We start from the raw sequence: 19,870 nt of genomic DNA, 5'->3' as shown, positions 1-19,870 counted from the left end.
ATTAAATCAATGCTACTGGTGTTGAACGAACGTGTAACCAAGTTGGAAGTATTGCAGCAAAGGTTCTTAAAGTGTAAAAATTACTGCAGTCGCTATTCAGAACGATGTCTTCATTATGCCACTTGATTAAATCAGGAATTCCCTAGGTTGTTTGATTGTGAAACTATTATAAACGAATTTCGTTTTTAGAAATTGAAGCTGACATCATCTTCGAGATGGCTTATACCTACACTTAAACATATCTCATCACTATTAAACATCTTAGGTGTATGGCATCCTAAAATCTCATAAATTTCCTATCAGTTACATTAATTACAAGTTATATGACAGCACCAAATGGAAATGGGCTTTCTAGTTTAGTAGTGAAATGAAAGTTCCCAAGATTTAAGAAAAACGGGGTATTAGGCACTTACATTGATGCTACAATTACATGCATGGATTGTACTATGTATACGCAAGGTGCATAACATGTGAACATCGCTGGTTAAAGCTACCTATTAATACCAGTTAGGTAAGCTATTCTGCTTCTTAGGCAGTGCTAAACGCCCGTGTAATGTATAATAAATTATTTCTCCATCTTTGGTTTGGAAGCTGCGTTCCGAGCGTGGCAGGTAAGACAAAAGACGAGCTACTTTCGAGGTGGAGGAGTCCGTGAATGCATTTCGTTTTATCGAAGTTCAGTCTCTCTCTCTCTCTCTCTCTCTCTCTCTCTCTCTCTCTCTCTCTCTCGTTCCTACTGTCTGTACTGATACGTTGCGTTTACTAAACTGATCATTACGGCAACAGGCGAACCAACTTCGAAAACTTTTGGAAAATGTTTGTAAGTTCTCAAAATAACAAGATTATTTTTTTGCATCTCACAGTTTTAACAATTAGTTCTTAAACGTCCATTGCACTCACATAAAAGTTAGACCTGATTATATTGATTGTGACTTGGATAAAATATGTCGCACTTGAACATTACCCTGGCGAGCAGTGTTCGTTAGTAAAGCGCTCTACTAGGCTGGTGCATATTTCTTTGTCGACACTGGCGACTTCTATTTTCCCAAAAAAGGTGCGATAAAGCCTAGAATCCCGGCTATCGAAGAGCCACAAAGATACCTGAAACAAATTAAGAAGTTATTTATAGCTATGCATAGTGAATTTTTCTTCTGCTTTTTTTCTTTAGCTTAAATTTTCATTAATCTACAAAAAAAGCAAAGCAAAAAGCCGAGGAAAAGACCTCATAGAGCACTGAGGCAGCAGTTTCTTTTTCATGCTAAGATGCTTTTACAGATAAAATTCGTTTGCAAAAAATGATAAATATTCCCAAAATTTATTCCTAAATCTATTCTTAGGTCTTATCATTTATGCTCTGAACCATTTTAATATTAGATTAGATGACCACACGTTTTAGGCATGTGTTGATGTTTTATTTTTTTTATGGTAATGCTATGCAACGAAGAAGTAAACAGATCAAACTGTAATTTTTTGGTCATCCTCTCTCTCTCTCTCTCTCTCTCTCAACAGTTTGATATGCTATCAATATTATAGATGTACGATACTCTCTCTCTCTCTCTCTCTCTCTCTCTCTCTCTCTCTCTCCTCTCTCTCTGCAGTTTAATATGCTATCAATATTATAGATGTATGGTACACACACTTTCTCTCTCTCAACAGTTTTATAAGATCAATATCACTACAGATGTATGGTACACTTTCTCTCTCTCTCTCTCTCTCTCTCTCTCTCTCTCTCTCAACAGTTTTGATATGATCAATATTATAGTGTACTATATCTCTCTCTCTCTCTCTCTCTCTCTCTCTCTCTCTCTCTCTCTCGTGTGCTTTCGTGAGAAACAGCACATGCGCATTTATACCAACACTCAAGTTCTCAGGAGAATGAAGGAAGGTCAGCTTACAGTGTATAAATAAATAAAACTGCGCCGTTGAATAAATACGTCATAATATATGAAGATTATGGTTTTCTCAGTCACAGCAGAGCGTAAAAAAAGAGAGAAAGATATGAAAGGGAAAGAATTCAATGACTCTTACCAAGGACAACCACAAGCCTCGAATCGGAAGCACTGGGGGGCGTTCAGGGGGGCCGGTAGACAGGTTACTCTGAAGCATTTCGTCCGCATGATCTTGCATCTGGTTGGGATTAAAATAATAATATTAATGATGATGATAATAATGAGAGTAGAACAGAATGGACTGGAATATAAAATCTAAGCCAAGAACCAAGCACTGTGACCTATGAGGTCATTCAACGCTGAAAGGGAAGCAGAGTAAATGGTTTGAAAGGTGTAACAGGATGAAAACCTTTTGCAGTTGCAGTATGAAACAATTGCAAAGAGAGGGCGGATGGTTAGATAGAAGAAAGAATATGGAAGGATGTACAGTAAAAGGAATAGAAGAGGTTGCAGCTAGGGGCCGAAGGGACATTGTGAAGAACTTTAAGGAATGCTTACAGTGCACCGAATATAATAATTAATAATAATAATAATAATAATAATAATAATAATAATAATAATAATAATCTAAATTAAACATCCACTATCATCTTATTTGTAAATATGCTAATCAAGACTTTCGAAGCCCAGAACAGTGGTGTTCCTACAGTGTTTCCATTAAAAGGCTTTTTTATCGTAAACACTGGGAAAGTCTTTGTTATTTTTTTTTTTATGTTTTTCCTTAATACAATCCATTGAGATCATATTGGATTTTTAATCGCCACACTGAATTTCACAGGAGGAGGAGCAACAACAACAATAACAACGATAATAATAATAATAATAATAATAATAATAATAATAATAATAATAATAATAATAATAATAATAATAACAATAATAATAGAAAACGATCAGGCAAAGATCCTCTAGGACTATGGTATCAGAACGGATAGGGTGATACGTGTAAATAGACCAGACGTGACGTTGATTGACAAAATCAAGACGAAAGTATCACCCCTTGGTGTCGCAATACCATGGGACACCAGAGTTGGAGAGAAAGAGAGGGAAAAAATGGATAAGTATCAAGACCTGAAAATAGAAATAAGAAGGATATGGGATATGCCAGTGGAAATTGTACCCATAATCATAGGAACGCTAGGCACGACCCCAAGATACCTGAAAAGGAACCTGGAAAAACTAGATGCCGAAGTAACTCCAGGACTCATGCAGAGTGTGCTGCTAGAAACAGCACACAAAGGGAGAAAAGTGATGGAATTCCAAGGAGGCAGGATGCAACCCGGAACCCCACACTATAAAAACCGCCCAGTCGATTAGGAGGACTGTGATAGACTAAATAATAATAATAATAATAATAATAATAATAATAATAATATGTGGCGCCGTGGCAGAGTGAGTTAGGTCGTCAATGGACTGGTTAAGCAACATTGGGGCTGTCAGTCGTTGGATGGGTGACCGCTCTCCTCGGCGTTGATTCCTTGGGAAAGGATCTTTACCATAATTTCCTCAGTCTACTCAGCTGTAAATGATGGGGTAGGGTCCAGCTATGGGTTAAATAGCAAAACTTAGCAATGATGTTAAGAAATGAACGAATAAACGACAACGACATAAATGGAACCTCTGGCAACAGAGGAGCTTCGTCCGGCAGCCAGGTATTCAACCCAATTGAAGGGGAAGACGGTCAGGTACTTGGAGGTCGTCATCCAGCAACTGACCACCACAACGACAGTAACCAACAGCCTGAGAATGGAGCTACAGAAACAAACCAAAGGAAGAAATGGACAAGAGAAGAAAATAAGGAAATATGGAGATGCTACATCAGAAGCAACCCGACGGAGAGAGGATATAGAAGAAGGTTGGTCAACATCTGGAATGAGAGGAATAACACCCCCCAAACAGAGCAGAGGCTGGCAGACCAAGTAAGGAACATAAAGAAAATGAACTGGCTCTCCCCAACAGAAAAAGAACTGGAAAGGGAAATGTCACACGACAACGAATTACACGAAGACGAACTGAGAGACGATGCCACAGAAGACGACAGGGATGATGAGGTATCAAACAACGACACAAAGAAACACCGACGAAGTAACAGAGAGGACGGAATGGGTAGAAAAGGATAGACAATGGATGGAGCCAGATACAGAGAAAACAAAGATCCCCTCCATGAAAGCGTACAACACCAAGAAATTAAGGGAGAAAACAAGTGAGGTCAATGAAATAATGGCCATAATACACACCAACAGTATCACAGAAACAAATAACTTGGCATATGCAGGAGCAAGATTAGTAGCAGAACTGATGGGGATTCGAACGCCAACACCACCACCACAGAAACCAAAACAGCAACCTCCTTAGAAACGGCGCCTGGAAAAGCAAATCATGGTGATGAGATCTGACTTAAGTAAACTGAAAGAGATGGCAGAAAAAAAGCTAAGAAGCAAGAAAACAAGGGAGGAACTCAACGAGAAATACAAAGTACAAGAGAGGGGACTAAACAACACAATAGAAGATGTAAAACAGAGGCTTAAGGCCAAAGCACATAAGATCCAACGGTACATGAACAGGAATAAGGGATACCAACAGAACAAAAACCACCAAGATATCCCTGAAGCCGAACCAAGTAAGAGACTCTCGGAAAACATATGGAGCAATCCGGTATCACACAACAAACATGCAACATGGCTCCAGGAAGTCAAGGAAGAAAAAACGGAGAATAAAACAAAGATTCACAGAGATCACGACAACACCGTCAGACACCAACTAAAGAAAATGCCAAACTGGAAAGCCCCAGGTCCCGATGAAGTCCATGGATACTGGCTCAAAAACTTCAAGGCCCTACACCCACGAATAGCAGAACAACTCCAGCATTGTATCTCAAATCACCTTGCACCCAAATGGATGACCACAGGAAGAACATCCTTAGTACAAAAAGACAAGAGTAAGGGAATTGTAGCCAGTAACTACAGGCCTATCACCTGCCTACCAATAATGTGGAAGTTACTAACAGGTATCATCAGTGAAAGGCTATACAACTACCTAGAGGAGACAAACACCATCTCCCACCAACAGAAAGGCTGCAGAAGGAAGTGTAGAGGCACAAAAGACCAGCTCCTAATAGACAAATTGGTAATGAAGACCAGTAGGAGAAGGAAAACCAACCTAAGCATGGTATGGATAGACTATAAGAAAGCCTTCGACATGATACCACACACATGGCTAATAGAATGCCTGAAAATATATGGGGCAGAGGAAAACACCGTCAGCTTCCTCAAAAAATACATGCGCAACTGGAATACAATACTTACAAGCTCTGGAATAAGACTAGCAGAGGTTACTATCAGGAGAGGGATCTTCCAGGGCGACTCACTGTCCACACTACTCTTCGTAGTAGCCATGATTCCCATGACAAAAGTACTACAGAAGATGGATGCCGGGTACCAACTCAAGAAAAGAGGCAACAGAATCAACCATCTGATGTTCATGGACGACATCAAGCTGTATGGTAAGAGCATCAAGGAAATAGATACCCTAATCCAGACTGTAAGGATTGTATCTGGGGACATCAGGATGGAGTTTGGAATAGAAAAATGCGTCTTAGTCAACATACAAAAAGGCAAAGTAACGAGAACTGAAGTGATAAAGTTACCAGATGGGAGCAACATCAAACACATAGATGAGACTGGATACAAATACCTGGGAATAATGGAAGGAGGGGATATAAAACACCAAGAGATGAAGGACACGACCAGGAAAGAATATATGCAGAGACTCAAGGCGATACTCAAGTCAAAACTCAACGCCGGAAATATGATAAAAGCCATAAACACATGGGCAGTGCCAGTAAACAGATACAGCGCAGGAATAGTGGAATGGATGAAGGCAGAACTCCGCAGCATAGATCAGAAAACCAGGAAACATATGACAATACACAAAGCACTACACCCAAGAGCAAATACGGACAGACTATACATAACATGAAAGGAAGGAGGAAGAGGACTACTAAGTATAGAGGACTGCGTCAACATCGAGAACAGAGCACTGGGGCAATATCTGAAAACCAGTGAAGACGAGTGGCTAAAGAGTGCATGGGAAGAAGGACTAATAAAAGTAGACGAAGACCCAGAAATATACAGACAGGAGAATGACAAACAGAACAGGGGACTGGCACAACAAACCAATGCACGGACAATACATGAGACAGACTAAAGAACTAGCCAGCGATGACAAATGGCAATGGCTACAGAGGGGAGAGGTAAAGAAGGAAACTGAAGGAATGATAACAGCGGCACAAGATCAGGCCCTAAGAACCAGATATGTTCAAAGAATGATAGACGGAAATAACATTTCTCCCATATGTAGGAAGTGCAATACGAAAAATGAAACCATAAACCACATAGCAAGCGAATGCCCGGCACTTTCACAGAACCAGTACAAAAAGAGGCATGATTCAGTGGCAAAAGCCCTCCACTGGAGCCTGTGCAAGAAACATCAGCTTCCTTGTAGTAATAAGTGGCAAGACCACCAACCTGAGGGAGTGATAGAAAACGACCAGGCAAAGATCCTCTAGGACTATGGTATCAGAACGGATAGGGTGATACGTGCAAATAGACCAGACGTGACTTTGATTGACAAAGTCAAGAAGAAAGTATCACTCATTGATGTCGCAATACCATGGGACACCAGAGTTGAAGAGAGAGGGAAAAAAATGGATAAGTATCAAGACCTGAAAATAGAAATAAGAAGGATATGGGATATGCCAGTAGACATTGTATCCATAATCATAGGAACACTAGGCACGATCCCAAGATCCCTGAAAAGGAATCTAGAAAAACTAGAGGCTGAAGTAGCTCCAGGACTCATGCAGAAGAGTGTGATCCTGGAAACGGCGCACATAGTAAGAAAAGTGATGGACTCCTAAGGAGGCAGGATGCAACCCGGAACCCCACGCTATAAATACCACCCAGTCGAATTGAAGGACTGTGATAGAGCAAAAAAAATAAAAAAAATAAAATAATAATAATAATATAGGAAGGAAGTAGACCTTCTCTTAAGCAAGACCCGTTAAAAAAGATGTAGCCATCCCTTTCAGCATAATAATAATAATAATAATAATAATAATAATAATAATAATAATAATAATAATAATAATAATAATAATAATAATACAGTATCAGCAGGAAGCATTGAAAATCTAATTAAAGTTATTAATTACGATAACGATATTCATGACACTATAAAAGATGATGAGGATAGTGTTGACGATGAAGTGGTGGTGGTATCATTACGATAGTTTCCATAACAATTTCAAATTTATTGAAATCATTTCATGAATAGGAATAAGAAGAAACACCAACGATCATAACGATAATACTAACACTGCTATTTTCACTAATATTACTACTACCATCTCTATTAGCGATAAGCAAAATTATAAAAATGGTAACAGAGTTGATAATATTCTCGTGGTGATAGCAACGGTAATTAAAAATCCAGGTTATCGTTAATTATAGAGCATTTATTGTGGCAGTAATTTTATCATTAACACTATCGATGACAGTAACCCTAAGAGTAACATGATAACGCAAATGAGTGGAGGTTATTAGGGATAAATTCGACAAAGGAACCTTCACTAGTTGATTTAGAAATCAACCGAATTAAACACGTCGAATTCTGATTCTCTTAAGATATCAAACCAACTCCCCTCTCTCTCTCTCTCTCTCTCTCTCTCTCTCTCTCTCTCTCTCTCTCTCTCTCTCTCTCTCTCTCTCTCTCAGTTAAGTCTCCATACAATACAAAACTGAAATGGTATAATAAAAAATTCTAAGAAATAATATGGTCCAGGAAGACGAACCAGAGACAGAAAATAACGTTACATAAGACTAAAAGAGAGAGAGAGAGAGAGAGAGAGAGAGAGAGAGAGAGAGAGAGAGAGAGAGAGAGAGAGAGAGAGAGAGAGAGAGGCTGTATTCAAAATCACATCCAGCCATTAACTGCTGAATCTAGTATGAATCTCCAGAGCAGAAACCACCACAGTATTATAGTGGGTTCTTATGCCTAAACAAAAGGTTGAGCTGAGTTGAATGTAGGATTCATGTTAAAGGCCAAGCACTGGGACCTGTGAGGTCATTCAGCACTGTAATGGAAATTGACAGTAAAAGGGTTTGAGAGGTGTAACAGGAGGAAAACCTCAAAGCAGTTGCACTATGAATCAAGTGTTAGGAGAGGGTGGAAAGTAAGATGGAAGAAAGAGAATATGAGCGGAGGTACAGTGGAAAGAACGAAAGTGGTTGCAGCTAGGGGCCGAATGCACGCTGCAAAGAACCTTAAGTAATGCTTACAGTGCACCGCACGAGGTCCACTGACGGGGTAAACAAAAGGTTCTTCGACAGCACGTCTAACACCTTATAAACACTGGACACACAAACACAAACACAAACCAATTATTCTCACAAATCTGTATTCAACAAGAAACAGAAATGACACGAAACTAATAAAACCGTAATTAAAGGCGGGGGTTTTTAGTAATGCCTAATCAAGATCGTCACTTATCGATAGCAAACAGTTTAAAAGATTGAAATCAATGTAAAAATAAGTTTTTTTTTTATTAATACAAGGGAATCCCCCAAGAATTATGACGAACAATTCTTCAAGGATTTTGTCAAACTCAGTTTTCTCTCTCTCTCTCTCTCTCTCTCTCTCTCTCTCTCTCTCTCTCTCTCTCTCTCTAACCTTGTTTCATGTTTAAATAAGACCTGGGCAGGATAAATATGTTAGGTTTCCACTCCCATCGGCCTCTGTGTGGAAGCATGATAAACAAATAAGTTATGAAGATAATCGAAATTAATTCAGCGGACCGATTTCAATAAAAATTCACGTTTCTCCAATTTTTTTTCTGGGGGAGTAAAATAGAACGAATAACGATTGAAATGCATAATACGATCATGCTATTTTCCCTAGAGAGAGAGAGAGAGAGAGAGAGAGAGAGAGATTACAACTTACATGCAGCATTGTCCTTGGCTGTCCATCCAATAGATAGGTAAGCCGTCAGTAAATAAGTTGCAGTTATCTCCATCCACTGGGAAGGACTGCGACGATGCCCCTGTGGGAAGTTGAATCGGTTTTAACATCACGTCTCCCCTGAGAGAGAGAGAGAGAGAGAGAGAGAGAGAGAGAGAGAGAGAGAGAGCATTACGCAGTCAAGGTTTCCTGTACCTGACATAAAAAATAATTTCCTGATTCTGCTGCCTCAGGCTATCGGAGCAGAAAATGAGAGAGAGAGAGAGAGAGAGAAGAGAGAAGAGAACTGTTCTCATATTATCATATACATACAGCTGAGGAGAACAAAACAACAAAACAAAACAGAGGACAGAGAGAGAGAGAGAGAGAGAGAGAGAGAGAGAGAGAGAGAGAGAGAGAGAGAGAGAGAGAGAGAGAGAGCATTACGAAGCCAGGGGTTCTTTTCAATGACACTTAGGAAATATTTGCCTAAACTTAATGTAGATCAAATACAAGTTATATGTCTAAAAGTTTTCAAAAGCTATCAAATCTTTGACAGGTAAAACTGGGTCTAAAAAAAGATCTTATCTAAAACAATCTGAATCGTTACGTAGAACGAAACATTAATAAAACGAGAGACGACATAAAGAAACATCATTTACCGATCAAGGCTCTGAATGACAACATCTATGGAAAACCCATGTGCCGGAGATATCTCTGTAACTGCAGTCATGCGTCTCATAGAAGAGATATCCTTAAATACGGTCACGTGTCTCATAAAATGTAACTTACTGTGGAACAATGTGAGGAGTAGAAGAATTTTGGTCGTTCTCATCTTTTGCGTTGGCTCCGTCTCAGTTCAACTGAAATAAAAGACAGAAATAATAGGGTTAAAATCTGCTTCAAGGGAGACTCGAGCTGTAGGCTTCGACACATCTACCATATAGCGCGCGTATAAGCCTACATTTTACTCTACTGCACACACCGTCACCCTTACATATTCACATTTTTTAAGAATAATGAAGATGTATTTTGCCATATAATAAGCACACGCACTCAAGGGTATACTGGCAATATATATGTATATAATATATATCTATATATATATATATAATATATATATATACATATAGATATATATATATTATATATATATATATATATATATATATATAGATATATATAATATATATATATATATATAATCTATATATATTATATATATATACGGCACAGTCACACTTGCAATAGTCTCAGACATGATTTCTCATTTCATCAGTGATACAGCTATCATCTAGGTCCATCAAAATAATCGAATCAATGAATCTTTAAAATAATCCCCAGATAAAAACTAATGACAAGTAAAGATTACAATAAATAAAAAAAATCTTTTCAGGTCCAAGTTCTCCGTCGTTTGTTCACCTCAGGTCCACCACTAGGTCCACTCCCGTGGTTCACTTTTTGCCACCTTATGCTAAAATGAAGAGATTTAACAATCCTTGGTAGTTATATATCAGAGAGAGTGAGAGAGAGGTCTTACGAAACAGTTTGATATCCTACTCACCGGTTCATTTCTGTCCCGGGCTCTAGGACAATAAAATTATACCTTTCGCACTGAAAGGAGACCCATAATTCTTTTGTATCGTACTTCATGACATCCTCTCTCTCTCTCTCTCTCTCTCTCTCTCTCTGAAGGTGTTAACAACCTCAAATATGATGCCTTGATCTTTTTTCAAATCATTTCAGAGAGAGAGAGAGAGAGGAGAGAGAGAGAGAGAGAGAGAGAGAGTCAACTTTCAACGTATGCTATTTTATCTGAGTGCAGATGCATTTCAGGTATCACAGCCGTGAGAGTTCATTGGAGTCGAGCCAGTGACCAATGACAGGTCTAACTGAGGTTTGCTATGGCTACTCTATCACCTTCTCACTAGATTTAAGTAACTTCGGGCATTTTTTTTTTGTTTTTTTTTTGTTCATGCTCCAAGTGCAATTTCTAAAGTATAGGTTGGTAAGTCAACTCTATCCAACAGCATTTATAAAGTCTGATGGGAAATATAACTCTTTCCCTGGCTACGAAACACTATATTGTAGGCTACTCTGAGAAAACGCAATCTCAGAAACTGTCACAACTGTGAGCCCTTACAGCTTTCAACTATTCTCTACCTTGACAACGTTTGTTTACATGATTTGAAGGAAAAGATTAAATGCATATCAGCTTTATCTTATCGACGAAGCGATACTATTTATGGACATTTAGTGTATACTTAAAAGACTAGCTTCAGACGTGGCGCTCTCAGACGTGTTTTGAGGCACTCAGAGGGAACACTGAAACATAGTGCGTGATTCGGAGTTTTGCTGGATCTCTTGTATATCAGTGAGTAACTAAACTTTGTTGCTTCTCTTCGCTAGGCCTATGCAAACTGAAATAATGAAATGCTATAGTACTAACCTACCCTACATTACCTGATCTACTTCACGTCATTGGCCATAACACATTATTACTCTAATCAAACATACTTTGAAATACATAATAATCAAGCCCCTTTTCCGAAATATAAACATACTCTACTATTTTCTAATCTCTTCTTCCCATACCAAACCTAAACTATCTTACCCCGGACCCACTAGAATGTTCAGATGATCTGATATTTCTGTGATCACCAAATTCCATATAATCTGTTATTACAGTTCTATCATACTATCACAAAGACCAATATCCAGCAAGTCAATCCCTTAATTTCTATGACGATATTATTATAAGCAAAAAAAAAAAAAAATAGCTAAAGTTAATTCCTCTATGATTAAGGCAACAGGTATTTCAGCATTCGTAGTTCACTCAAATGCTACACTTTTGGTGTGACGGTGGCGTCTACAATGTGCCTCACACGTCATAATATAAGCAGTAATTATGATTCTCTGCAGCCTTCCTTTGGTTTCAGTTGCACAGTTTTCTTCCTTTTCATTTTCATCCATATCCTTTGTATCATTTGTAACATAGCTGTCCAACACCTCAAACTCCGCCTTGTCCCGTGAGACTCTAAGAACATGAGTCACGTGACTCAGTGATCTTTAACTAATTTGTATTAATAATTCACCCAATATTAACCTGCGATCTAGATAGTTTTATCAAAAAGTGGTGGGAATATATCATTAGCTAGATGGCAGGAGTGGGCCTAAACCCTAAATTAGCTTACAGCAAAGAATTTTTGCGTTATATGCCCAACCTTTCCTTCCTATCTGCAGAGTATATAAAACATAGATATCTAATTATGTACAGTATTGCCCTCATGGCTTCCTATATCTCTGGAGAATTTGGAGACAATAGCATGATTGTATCATGGTGGCCATCCTCTTCTAAGAAGACCACTACACTATTTGGATGTCTGAAGCCTCCTTAAAACAATTTGTTAAAAACAATTTGTTGTTGTGATTTCAGTTTCCCCAACATTGGTTTTCATTCATGAAAATTTGGATACCAAAAGTCTTTTATTTTTATCCTCTGTGCTGCTATACTGTAGAATACTCTTCCTTGATATGTTTTGGATACACATAGGCTTTGTCATAGGCTTATGAAAGCCTATAAAGATCCCAAAATTGCTGTGTAGTGTTCCCTTACCTTTTCTGACACTATACTTACTTGTCTTTAGGCGATTTATTTCTGTTGTTATTTCCCCTTTATCTTTTACTCAATCACTCGTTTCTATATTTTTTCTGTGGACACTATAATTGGGAAGTAAAGCTCTCTAGACTTATTCAATCACGGTATAGTCTCGGGTTGAATAATAATAATAATAATAATAATAATATAATAATAATAATAATAATAATAATAATAATAATAACAGCTATATTTTGCTCTGATTATCGTATGAGAACCATTATATATTACTGCTATAGTAAACGTAAACAACCGAAATCAGTGCCTGCTCTATTTGCTTTCTTTTATAAGCCTAGAAATACATCGTGTTACTTAATATTTGGCGCCAAATGTGCAATGTCTCTGAGTTTTTATCCTATATTGCGCGTCCTAACGACTTATCATTCATCTCCTATCTCTATGGTGTATTAGTTATTAGACCACGTACACCTTAGCACTCGATTGCATAATGGTACTAGAGCAAGCTACAAGGAACGCTGATAGCCCATCGCAAGCTCACTTTCTACGTGAAGTTCCAACACAAGACATCTCACTAGGCGCATCTAAGCATCCGTCAACCTGTTCGCCATCGTGTACTTGAGCGTCCAGTGACCATGAATCATTGTATCAGAAGCAGAGCGGAACTTTATCTATTTACATTTTTTCAGTGACGGGACGTAGTGAGGTTGGGGGTGGGGTGCGGGTGTGGGAATGGGAGAGGAGCTGTTATTGTTGGATGGCTGCTCAAACGGCCTATCTCCAAGCAAGGTTTCTGTGTTAAGTGAATGAGTTTCGACTATATAAAGTTCAAACGGCTAATGAACAAATTTCAAAGAGGCGAAAATCCTCGAAAAACAAAAATTATTAAAGGAAAATAACAGAAAGAATGACGTTTGGTACACTATAGTTTCTGGACCTAAACTAGACCCATACGTCCGTCATATCATGTAGGTAGTACCACGGATACCTATAGTTGGCCGTGGTAGTACCCTAAAAGTGACTACAGTTCGCTAATGCATTTTCGGTCGCATTCTTCGACACGATCATTTTTTTATCATGTTTATCAAACTACAGTGCATTGACACAAAGAACGAGATAAGCCTTGTATTCGAATTAAAGATTTTATAGTTTTGCTGTACATTATAACAATATTGACAAAATTTTCCTTATTTAATTGCTTGCACCATCTCAGTCCGCCTGCTTGTCTGACTGAAGAGTCAGAAATAAAACTAGATAATCTGTTAAAAAAAATATGTGAATAATTCCACATTCCTTTGCAGTAATTCTTGAGAAATTTTGAGGTTGGGTGCTAAAAGTACAATTAGTAACTCAATAATTCATCCTAAGCATTAGTGCTCTATGACAAGTCACCTTGTATTTTGCCAGTTTGTCTATTTTCTTATTTGCTTAGTTATCAATTGATTAATTGATATTTTTTTCTTTGTCTATAAACTGGTGTATTTTTTTTTTATTTCCTGTTATCTTCTATAACTTTTTGCACGTGGACACCATAGTCTTTGGAATCTTGAATTTCTGATGGCCTCTGTAGGCTTGTCCCATATGAAAAGGGTTTATCGTCTGAAAAATAATAATAATAATAATAATAATAATAATAATAATAATAATAATAATAATAATAATAATAATAATAATAATGCATGAGTCCAGAACTCGTGCAGAAGAGTGTGATCCTAGAAACGGCACACGTAGTAAGAAGTGATGGACTCCCAAGGAGGCAGGATGCAACCCGGAACCCCACCTATAAATACCACCCAGCCGAATTGGAGGACTGTGATAGACACCCCACCCCCCAAAAAAATGTAATCATAATAATAATAATGAGAAAAAGCAATTAAATAGATAGTAAGTGATTAAACATAACAGTCATATACATAGATAAGAAGTCCGTGTCCTTCAAATTGAACCCTTCCTAAGAAACCAAGGGTCGTTTCGCTTGATTTTGTCTCGTGCGTTATCTGCTACGCTTATCGCTTTCGACAAGCTGTAATCTGGACGTTGCATTCGCATTAAATTTCGTCAAAGATCTAAATCTGATAGTCAATGTTAAACCTGAAAATGTTTATAGATCCTACGATAACGAGACCTCTAAATAAACAAAATGTTAATGACAAACTCAACGGCTGTTGTTATACTGGTTATCATAATAACAATAAATCAATGAACAACCTTTGATTTTGCCCATATTGGTTTGTCGAAGATTGGCTATAGAATTGATACTATTGAGAGACTCTCTCTCTCTCTCTCTCTCTCTCTCTCTCTCTCTCTCTCTCTCTCATTGGAGATTTTGAATTTATTGTGATATGAAATATCTTTTTATCTATTATTTTACAAGCGAGTAACGACTAGTGTTTTATGGGCCTTTTATCTTCATATATGCATACATATACACACACATACGTACATTTATATATATATATATATATATATATATATATATATATATATACACACACACACACACACAAACGCACGGGGGGATTGCTCAATGTATATTCACACACGCATGAATATTCTTAGTCATGTGCTAGGCCAATAGATGGCGCACACGCGCTCCCCTACGACCACCTCGATCCAGTTTACCTTCAAATTCTCTAATAATGAGGTTCCTAACGCATGCCACCGAATTCACTTTCATTATGAATCTCCAGCCATTATGAATTACGATTATAACATCCTGCTTTTCAGGAACCCTTTCTCGCTCAGTGACAGTGGATACAGGCGCGTCTGGGATACAGTGCCGAAACGGAGCTTGGATTAGTGACGGGACTGACTGACTTCCTTCGTGTACTTTGGAAAGAAGAAGATTAGTAAACGACAATAGGGACGATGCTGCCTTTCGATAGCATTCCGACGAGTATCCGGGTAAGAGAGATGAGTCAAATCCTTTTGTGCAGTGTGAGTGTAAGAGACGATAGATAGAGAGAAAAAAATATCGAGAATATCTTAATAATTTTGTTGATAAACTTGGTTGGGTTTCGTCTTTGTACGTAGTCGGGCCTGTAAGCGCATACGGTGTTTGTACATATATTGATACACGCATATACTATATATATATATATATATATATATATATATATATATATATATATATACATATATATACATACATATATATATATATATATATATATATATATATATAAAGTTACACGTACACACATTCTTACATACCTACGCACACAAACATACACACGCGCAAAGAAGGGCGGTAGGCTATAAGACTCGAGGAATACGGAACCAGGAAGAGATTCCCAATAATTGCTGTGATCATTGACACTATCTCAAGGACCACTTAATCACGATTGCTTATCGGAGAGCGTTGTTTAGTTAATCAAGGAAAAGAAATGAAACTGGCGCCTAGTCTAACCCAAGGTACTTTACCTTGGTCTAACCAAGGCTCTTCAGATTAGGCCGACGGCTCGGAGTGAAAAATCGTTATTGATGTTTTCTTGATCTACTTGGAGCAGGGGCGGATTTAGAGGGGAGGAGGCGGGGGCTCTCAAATCCGGTGGCCGTTGATCTTACCCTCTCATTTATGTTGTTGTTATTATTATTATTTAAGTAATTATTTATTATACATCTTTATTTCTTATTTTATTTTATTATTTTATTTTTTGCTGGGGTGTGGGGCCCTGGGCCATTCATGGCCTGCTCGTTCCACCCTTGCCCCCACTGACTTGGAGGCCACTGACTTGGAGGCCTTCGTCTCTTTAATTATTTTGTTCAATTGATTTCTGTAAGTTGCTTTTCTCGACCGACTGTTTTTAATTCGTATGTTTTTTAGAGAAGCGTAGTGTATCACTGCATCTGATTAAGGTTTGCTTTATATATTTATCAGTCAGTCGAGAAAGACAATTTACAGAAATCAGCTGAACAAAATTCTTGGGGGAGACACAAAGCTCCAATTCAGTGGCGGATTTAAGGGGGGACGGGGGTCGAACAGCAAAAAGAAAAAAAAAATAATAATAACTATGAAAGTTTTATAAAAGTTAATTACTTTAATAATAATTAATAATAAATATTAAATCCCGGAAACCTAAACCCTTCTCTGCTGTAACTAACCAAACATTCTTAGGATGCCTGAATTTCTAGTCAGTGGCCCGTTTGGCGTGCTTATTCCACGCGAATAGGTTTCATCTACTGAAATTATAATGAAAATGGGATAAAGGCCAAGCGCTGGAACCGTATGGGGTCATTCATCGCAGAAACGGAAGCTGGCGGTAGTGCGATTATAATTATTAGGAGATGATGGACAGTAAGATGGAGGTATGAGAATACGATGGAGGTACAGTAAAAGGAATGGAGGGGGTTGCATTTTGCAGAAATTCACAGAAGTTATCTTGACTTAGGCCTTGCGATCACTCGCCTCAGAGGCGTGGTTGGTATGGTCTTTGCTTGCCACTTCGGTGGCCGTGAGTTCGATTCTCGGGCATTCCATTGAGGGGTCAGAGATGCGTATTTCTGGTGATAGAAGTTCACTCGTGGTTCGGAAGTCACGCAAAGCCGTTGGTCCCGTTACTGAATAACCACTGGTTCCATGCAACGGGAAAACACCATACAAACAAACATTCGGACATTGACGATCAATAGGCCTACTGATATAGGCCACTGATTAATCAGGCACTTCACAGACTTCGAAGTTTTTCGCGATGGTGAATCACAACGGAGCAATGAATACCGATGAACAAAATTGAATAACACCGAAGTTCGAGTTCGCATCAACACGATTACTTCGGAAGTTGTTCCTTGCTATAAATAACTACGAACTTTGAATAATGCTGAACAACATCGAGATTCAAATTCGTTTATAAACTGGGTAATTTATTTTGAATAACACTGAGAGTCAGGCTCGTTAATAACTGGAGTTATTCAGTCACATTATGACGTCAAGTCATGCACCCTATATATATATATATATATATATATATATATATATATATATATATATATATATATATGTATATATATAGTAGTATATTATAGTATATATATATATATATATATATATATATAAGTATGTATATTATAGTATATATAATCTATCTGTGAATGTTGTATGAATTTTGTTAACTTAATTTACTATAATTAATTTTTTTCTTTGGCAGAGATGCATCCATTACTTCATATTCACCACGGCAGCCATCATCGTGGCCGTAGGCCTACTGATTATGCAGAGGAAGAAAGGGAAGGTAGGAGATTATATCGTCGTCACTGGAGGTAAGGAAATATATATATTTTTTAAATTTTTATCTATCTCTGTTTTCGTTGATTTTCACCCATAATTATTTATGGAATGGAATGGGATGGGATACAAAATTTTGGACAGAGAATAAGCGCTGGGACCTATGAGGTTTTATTATTTTTCTGTTTACATTGATTTTCACCCAAGATTATTTATGGAATGGAACAGAATAGAATGGAATATGAAATTTTGACCAAATGCCAAGCGCTGGGACTTACGAGTTTATTTTTATTTTTGTGTTTTCGTTGATTTTCAGTCATGATTATTTATTTAATGGAATGGAATATAAAATTTTGGCTAAATGCCAAGCGCTGGGACCTATGAGGTCATTCAGCGCTGGAATGGAATATGAGAGTAAATTCGTTTGAAAGGCGTAGCAGGAGGAAAACCTCAAAGCAGTTGCACTATGAAACAATTGTTAGGAGAAGGTGGAAAGTAAGATGGAGGAAAGAGAATATGAACGGAGTTACCGTAAAGAGGAATGAAAGCGGTTGCAGCTAGAGGTCGAAGGGACGCTGCAAAGAGCCTTAAGTAGTAGTGCCCACAGTGCACCGCGTGAGGTGCACTGACGTCAGTACCTCTCAACAGGAATGAATGATTTATCATTATTCTTGTTTGCTGTCATACGAACTGCGCGTGCGCATTCATAATAAACAAGGCTTAAAAGCTATTAATTTGCTAAGTATGGTTGCACATACAATGTTGTTTTTATGTGAGATAACATGAATAGCGAGGAAGAATGAAAGCCATTTCTATTCATAGTGTGTTTTATGTTAATACGTATTTTATATAAATATTTTTTATATTAAGCATTTCGTTGTCACTGAACATCAATTCTCAATTACATTTAGCCAATCATGCCAGGAAGATCTTCCATGCATAAATAAGTCGAATATAATTAAAATTACTGTAATCCTTCTCCTTTCTGGATCCTGTAGTGGTTTAGATTTGCGAAAAAAATGAAAAAGTAATTTTCTGAAATAAATACCAAACCAGACAAAACATTACACTGTAGCTATCCAGTATATTACAGATTACATAGCGTTCGGATAAGCTAGGTTATAGTAGAAAGGCCCAGTAGAGGACTAGCGCCATCAGTGCACCTCAATGCGGTGCACTGTAGGCATTACTTAAGGGTCTTGGCAGAGTCCCTACGGCCCCTAGCTGCAGCCTCTTTTATTCCTTTTACTGTAACTCCGTTCATATTCTCTTTCTTTCCACCCTCTCCTAACTATTGATTCATAGTTCAACTGCCTTGAGGTTTTCCTCCTGTTGCAACTTTCAAACCCTGTTACTGTCAATTTCCGTTTCAGCGCTGAATGACCTCATAGGTCCCAGCGCTTGGCAAGTAGCCTAAATTCTATACGCCATTCTATTCTTGAATAGATAAGAAGTAGCGAAGGAGTAAACTAGATAATAAAATAAAAAAAAAAGTAATTCTCAAATTAAAAATAAAGCTTGAAATAGTTCCCATTTAGGGTATTATCCCACTGACCTTATTTCTTCAATGTCCTCCAGTCGTTGTCCTCATGATCGGTATCCTACTCCTGTCGAAGGAATACCGCGGCAGGGGCGCTCCCTCCCTGCCGACACGGACGCAGGCGTCGACGGAACAGCAGTCGCAGCCGCCCCGGAACGATCCTCCGCCATCCTACAGCGACACCTGGAGGGAATCCTACCTGCAGGATCAGGAGAAGAAGGCGGAATTAGATCCTCCGCCACCCGCCTACAGGGAGTCCTGGAGCAAAGGATTGTGGAAAAAATATTTTCAGAGTGGGAGGTAAGAAGGGCAGTCCTACGAGTCAATGAAGGATATGCACGCTTAGGATACTATAGCCGCAGCCAACGAGTCTGGAGATTTGATGATTGTGGTCTGGCAAGCTACTGGTCAACAATGCGTCTGATTTCTTGGGGGCAGGTTGCCAGCGCACGATAATGAAACCTTCAGATTAGTTGGCTTGATGCTTTAGAATATTAATTTTTAGAAATATAACTAATTCCTTTTTGTACTCTAGAAATCCTTCA

At 38.2% G+C, this 19,870-nt stretch overlaps 1 protein-coding gene and 1 long non-coding RNA gene across 11 annotated transcripts in view; one reads left to right on the top strand and one right to left on the bottom strand.

Moving 5' to 3' along the window:
* Positions 1 to 741: 741 nt before the first annotated feature.
* Positions 742 to 19,475, bottom strand: LOC135198705 (uncharacterized). The gene is made up of 5 exons (XR_010310876.1): positions 19,341 to 19,475; positions 9,738 to 9,808; positions 8,949 to 9,048; positions 2,029 to 2,127; positions 742 to 1,101 (listed from the first exon to the last, which is right to left on the bottom strand). It is a non-coding gene; the product is annotated as an uncharacterized LOC135198705 (long non-coding RNA).
* LOC135198703 (uncharacterized) overlaps positions 11,230 to 19,870 on the top strand; it is a 990,834-nt gene continuing 982,193 nt past the window's right edge. For 9 of the 10 annotated variants that reach the window (XR_010310874.1, XR_010310872.1, XR_010310873.1 and 6 more), the window contains exons 1-4: positions 11,230 to 11,319; positions 15,289 to 15,465; positions 17,709 to 17,820; positions 19,364 to 19,625. Coding sequence is in view for 1 of the 10 variants with exons in the window: in XM_064226546.1 (XP_064082616.1) it covers positions 15,430 to 15,465; positions 17,709 to 17,820; positions 19,364 to 19,625 (410 nt within the window). In the remaining 9 variants the exon portion in view is untranslated. The remainder of the gene's footprint in view (positions 11,320 to 15,288; positions 15,466 to 17,708; positions 17,821 to 19,363; positions 19,626 to 19,870) is intronic. The other variant, XR_010310875.1, reaches the window with a different exon arrangement.

The sequence above is a fragment of the Macrobrachium nipponense genome, chromosome 22 (assembly GCF_015104395.2).
Source record: "Macrobrachium nipponense isolate FS-2020 chromosome 22, ASM1510439v2, whole genome shotgun sequence".
In the NCBI taxonomy this organism is placed as follows: Eukaryota; Metazoa; Arthropoda; class Malacostraca; order Decapoda; family Palaemonidae; genus Macrobrachium; species Macrobrachium nipponense.
Note: the sequence above shows the minus strand (reverse complement) of the source record. Positions and strands in the feature narration are given on the sequence as shown.